General features: G+C 51.4%; 1 protein-coding gene across 1 annotated transcript in view; it reads left to right on the top strand.

Annotated features, from left to right (window-relative positions):
* The window catches only part of LOC126058087 (protein FAM205A-like), a 29,575-nt gene extending 25,487 nt beyond the window's left edge, over nucleotides 1–4,088 (top strand). Inside the window, exons 6-8 of the mRNA XM_049853076.1 lie at nucleotides 942–1,847; nucleotides 2,601–2,810; nucleotides 3,297–4,088. Coding sequence (XP_049709033.1) covers nucleotides 942–1,847; nucleotides 2,601–2,810; nucleotides 3,297–4,088 — 1,908 coding nt within the window. The remainder of the gene's footprint in view (nucleotides 1–941; nucleotides 1,848–2,600; nucleotides 2,811–3,296) is intronic.
* The last annotated feature ends 1,912 nt before the right edge of the window (nucleotides 4,089–6,000 follow it).

Below are 6,000 nucleotides of genomic sequence, written 5' to 3' on the forward strand. Positions count from 1 at the left end.
CTAGTTCCAGAGCAGGGCCCCAAGGTTCTGCCCACCGGGTCTCCAAGATCTCACAACTTAGCAGGGACATGACAGATGCCCAGGAGCTTTGTGCTCAGGTAGAAGCCAGAGTGAACAGCCCCAGCCTGGAAGAGGCCCGGTGCCCTGAGTCCCAAGGCCCCGGCAAGACCAATGACTCACGCCAAGTACCCACACTGGCAGAGACAGATGCTGATGTTCCAAAGGCACTCAGACCATCCACCTTGACCAAACTAAATTTCCATCTCAGAAAAAAGATCCTAGAGGTACAGTTGGGAATTCCCATAAAGGTAAGGGAATCCTGGAACCAACCTGTAGCAGTCTTAGAGAAATTACCCACACAGGAGGTGCTTGGGAATCTAAACAACCGAGGGAAAACATGCCTCCAGGAACTCCCCATCCAAATACACAGTGCACAAGCCCCCGAACAACAATTAATCTGCCTTAGAAAGCAGCTCATTGTTGAGCTAAAGGCAGTACAGCAGAGGAAGAATCAAGCTAGTTCCACAGGAGGGCCCCATGGTTCTGCCCACCAGGTCTCCAAGATCTCACAACTCAGCGAGGTCACGGCAGATGCCCAGGAGCTTTGTGCTCAAGTAGAAGCCAGAGTGAACAGCCGCAGCCTGGAAGGGGCCTGGTGCCCTGAGTCCCAAGGCCCCGGCAAGACCAAGGACTCAGGCCAAGTACCCACACTGGCAGTCAAGAAAGAGTACCCATGGCAACCGAGACCCCAAGGGGACTCTAAGGAAAGGAATGCAGGGTTTGGTCTGCCCTCAACCATAGAAAACAGACACCCCGCCGAAGACCAGAAGCCAGCAGGGTTATCTGTGAACCGGACACCCCGATGGCCCTGGCAAAGGAGTCAGAGCTTTGATATCGCAGCCTCCTGTCAGCAGAGTCCTAAGTACTGTCCTCAGTTTAAGCTCCCAAAAGTACCTCCAGGGGCTGCTGGAGGCAAAGAATCTGAGAAGAATGACATGGAGGACAGTGAAACCAACCTCAATGTCATTACAGAAGCAGCCAGGAATCCTGGGACTGCCCAGCCTGTGGTGCCCCAGGCTTCACAGGGCCAGTCTTTGTTGGGCCCCCTAATTCAGGGTAATCTCTTGCAGAAAAAACTTTTGCAGAATGACACTCCACAGGAGCAAGTAAGAGTGGCCTGTACTCAGAAGAGCCCCAGCCTTACAGAATTTGGCTTAAAAAATAAGAAGAAGTGTATTTTTCACTGTATTAATCCGAAGAGAGTACATGAGGAATCCATGTTCTCTCCAGAGAAGAAAGGAGCCAAAACACGAAAAAACAATCTTAAGAAGAGCCTGGCCCCAGCCAAAGGCCCTGTGCCCCATGCCCAGATCCGCATGCAGAATGAGCTCTGTGAGACAGTCCAGTATCCAGAGACCGTGGGAACTTCCTGGTCCAGGAAGACAGTCCTCATGGCGGAACTACCATTCTTCCCGGACCATGCCCAGAGGCTGCTGGAGTTCTACCTCCAGAAGCAGTTAATTCAGGATCACTGGGGCGTGTCTCAGAAGATCAAGCAGTCCACTGTATTGCTCCTATACACTGCTGACCTTCAGCCTCTGCCCTTGAGCAGTAAAGCCTTGGACCATGTGAATGTCCCCTGGTGTGCAGCCCCAGAGTTCAGTGGCGTTAGTGATCTGATCTCACCCACATTGGCCCCAGTGTCAGAAACCATGCCACACTTGCTCACCCAGACCAAAGCAATACTGCAGAGCCCCATGGACTCCAAATGGTGGCCGATCCTGCAGGGCACCGTCATTGCCCATATATTTATCTCCCGGGACTGGGGAATTCCTGGGAGGACAGAAGTAGCTCAGTTCCCCTGCAATCTGGAAAACAAGCTCCTAGAGCTACAGGCACCAACTGATCCTGAGATATATCAGAAACTTATGTCCTCACAGACCCTGCCAGGTGCTGTCATTGAAAACACTAAGCTGTCCAGATCCCTGCCCAAGGGAGCCATGGAGAAACTGGGAGCTAATCTGCAGGACAAACATCTAGCCTTCCTGTCAGGGCTGCCTGCTCTCTATTATTTGGCTCCCTCCAAGGCCACGGGCCCGCCAATCACTAGCCAATCTGCAATCGCAGAGATAATGCCTGAGCCTGTTGAAATCACACGAGATTCTCTGACTGAGATGGTCTCCTACGAAGAACGGTGCATAAGTCCCAGGACAGGCCATCAAGATGATGAGACTCGTGCAGACAGAGCACAAGAGTTCCTCACTAAAGTGCAGGAGGAACGAACAAAGGAGACGGTGCGTCTAGAAACTCAAACAGATGCTGCTATTCTAAAGGCACTCAAAACATCCATCTTGACCAAACTAAATTTCCATCTTAGAAAAAAGGTCCTAGAGTTGCATCTGGGAATTCCCATAAAGGCAAGGGAGTCCAGGAACCGATGTGTAGCAGTCTCAGTGAACTTACCCACACAGGAGGCACCTGGGAGTCTAAACAGCCAAGGGAAAACATGGCTTCAGAAACTCCTCATCCCACCAAACAGTCCATATGCCCCAGATCCAGAATTAATCAGACTTACACAAAAGCTGATTCTTGAGCTAAAGGCAGTACTGCGGAGGAAGAAACAAGCTAGTTCCACAGGAGGGCCCCAAGGTTCTGCCCACCGGGTCTCCAAGATCTCACAACTTAGCAGGGACATGACAGATGCCCAGGAGCTTTGTGCTCAGGTAGAAGCCAGAGTGAACAGCCCCAGCCTGGAAGAGGCCCGGTGCCCTGAGTCCCAAGGCCCCGGCAAGACCAATGACTCAGGCCAAGTACCGACAGATGCTGATGTTCCAAAGGCACTCAGACCATCCACCTTGACCAAACTAAATTTCCATCTCAGAAAAAAGGTCCTAGAGATACAGTTGGGAATTCCCATAAAGGTAAGGAAATCCCAGAACCAGCCAGTAGCATTCTTAGAGAAATTACCCACACCGGAGGTGCTTGGGAGTCTAAACAAACAAGGGAAAACGTCCCTCCAAGAACTCTCCATCCCACTATACAATGCACAGGCCCCCGAACAACAATTAATCTGCCTTAGAAAACAGCTCGTTGTTGAGCTAAAGGCAATACAGCAGAGGAAGAAACAAGGTAGTTCCATAGCAGGGCCCCATGGTTCTGCCCACCAAGTCTCCAAGATCTCACAACTCAGTGAGGACACGGCAGATGCCCAGGAGCTTTGTGCTCCGGTAGAAGCCAGAGTGAACAGCCACAGCCTGGAAGAGGCCTGGTGCCCTGAGTCCCAAGGCCCCGGCAAGACCAAGGACTCAGGCCAAGTGCCCACCCTGGCAGTCAAGGAAGAGTACCCATGGAAACCGAAACCCCAAGGTGACTCTGAGGAAAAGAATGCAGGGCTCGGAGTGCCCTCACCCACAGAAAACAGACACTCCACCGATGACGAGAAGCCAGCAGGGTTATCTGTGAACAGGACACCCGGAGGTCCCTGGCAAAGGAGTCAGAGCTTTGATATCGCAGCCTCCTGTCAGCAGAGTCCTAAGTACTGTCCTCAGTTTAAGCTCCCAAAAGTACCTCCAGGGGCTGCTGGAGGCAAAGAATCTGAGAAGAATGAAGTGGAGGACAGTGAAACCAACCTCAATGTCATTACAGAAGCAGCCAGGAATCCTGGGACTGCCCAGCCCGTGGTGCCCCAGGCTTCACAGGGCCGGTCTTCGCTGGGCCCGCGAATTCCGGGTAAGCGTTTGCAGGACAAAACTTTGTGGAAGAAGACTCCGGAAGAGCGAGTGAGACTAGCCCACACTCAGAAGAGCCCTGGTGTTCCAGAATCTGGCTTAAGAAATAAGGTGATGTGCAGTTTTCGCTGTATTAATTCCAAGACATTAGATGAGAAATCCATGTTTTCCCCAGAGGAGAAAGTGACCAAAATGCGAAAAAACTGTCTTAAGAGGAGCCTGGCCCCAGCCGAGGGCCCTGTGAGTCAAGCTAAGACAGAGAAGATAACAGAGGATCCGAAGGCCCAATCTGTCCCCACTGAGAAAGAGCTGAGCCTGGCCTTCTCGGGAGGCCTGGAGGCCCCGGACAAGCAGCTCTAGCGCTACTCTTAGCATCTTCGCTCTGGCTCTATGCTGGGCCACCTCCACAGCTGCTTGGCACCATCCTTGACAGCCTTGTGCCACCCAACCAACGAACCCACCCTGCATCCCAACCCTCACTTCAGAGAAAAACACTCCTTTCTTCAAGGAGAAGACCCAGTTCCTTAAAATAGTCTGTAGGATATCAAATATATAGCCCAAATATATCTCTAAGCAAAGATACATGCCTGCTTGCTCCTTCTTGTCTCCTTGTGATATGTTAAAGGGTTAGTGGGGAGGTATATAGTCTTTTCTATTAGAGAATAACCTTAAACCCACAGTTCAGATGTGTTAGCATTCCACATAACTCCTCCCAGCGCTATCCTGGACTGTCGATATAGGGACTTGACTAGAGAAGGCAAGGCCCTTGTCTAAGGTACACTGAGGTAAAGATCAGGCTGGAATTCAGACATGGCTTCCCATGATGATCTTGAACCCCATGACAACAGTACTGACAAGAAGGAGTGGTCTGGAAATCAATGCATTGTTGGCCCACCCATAGGCAAAACTCATTAATTGATGACTGATATATACATATGCCTGCAATCTGGAAGAAGGTTTTTAGGGGAGTGCCACAGTGCTCCGTTCTTGAAGAGGTGCTTTTTTGAGCCAAAAAAGCAGTTTGTATGACAGAGGTCAAAACCAAAATACAGAATCTCCCCTCTCTGCACCCCAGTTGGTACTAACAAGATCTTTCAAACAGCCTGGGAGCTACTGTGGCCCTGTTGCCTGCTTCCCATCTCCACTGCCTCTCAGCTACATGGAAGGAATGCCTTCTAGAATGAAGATTAGAGTAGAAGGTGGAGAGGTTTGTCCCCCAGCCCTAAGGCTGGCAGGGGAGGAAGCCGGTAGGGAGAGAATGTAAATGGTAGTATGAATACCCGGGACAGCACGCCATGCTCCTGACCAGGGCATGATAATGGAGAAAAGCTGGGTTTTTCGGCATTAAAAAAAGCCCAGAGCCAGAAAGTCAACCCACGGCCTAAGTGCTCTTGGCAGAGGGAGGTAAGCAAACTCTGAGATTTGTGAGCCTGAGAAAGAACATGGGCCTAGTGATGCAGAAAGAGGGCAGATGTGGCATCCTAGCCTTCAGTGACCAGTGAGGTTTGGGACCAGGAAGAAAGAACTGGGAAACAAAAGGACAAAGAGGTTGCCCTGAGCATGTGGGATGGACTACTATTTTGGCCACCACCTAGTAGCCTTCAAAAGGTACCATTCCTGTGTCCTCCTCTAACCTACCACAGAGAAGCCAAGAGCTGGAGAAAGAGCAGGAAATGTGGCTTCTTTATGATGTGGTACAGGGGACTGTGGGATACCCCTGCCTCACTGGTTCCTAAGGAAATCCAGGATCACTCACCATCCATCAAACCAGGAGGAGGTGGTGGCCGGACTCACTTCCTCTATAGGATTCCACTGCTTCACACAATGTGTCCACTGAGAGGATGCAGAAAAACCAGGATGGGAAGAAGCATGGATGTATCCCTGTTCAGAATGGTGATTCTGTGCCTAAAGGGTGGGGACCCAGCCCCTATGTGGCCACCAGAGGAGGCAGGCACAAGCCCTAGGCCTGCTATGCCAACATTCTCTATGTGTTTTCCTAATGCATCCCCAAAGGAGATCAAAGGAGGTCCTGTGGCAGGCACATCCTCCCTGCCTGGTGGGAGTTGGGCAGAGAGCCGCAGAACAGAGAGAGGAACAGAGGAAGGCCAGAGTGAGGGGAAGTGACTCAAAAGGGTCAAAACAGCGCCAGGTGGGAAGCAAGGGTTAGTGTGCACACATCCTGACTTATGGTGCAGCAGGTCCTTCCCGTGGTCCCTCACAGGCTCCTACCTACCCCACCCCAGCATGGGCTCATGCTGCTGACCAAACTCCT

This window comes from Elephas maximus, chromosome 14, assembly GCF_024166365.1.
Source record: "Elephas maximus indicus isolate mEleMax1 chromosome 14, mEleMax1 primary haplotype, whole genome shotgun sequence".
In the NCBI taxonomy this organism is placed as follows: domain Eukaryota; kingdom Metazoa; phylum Chordata; class Mammalia; order Proboscidea; family Elephantidae; genus Elephas; species Elephas maximus.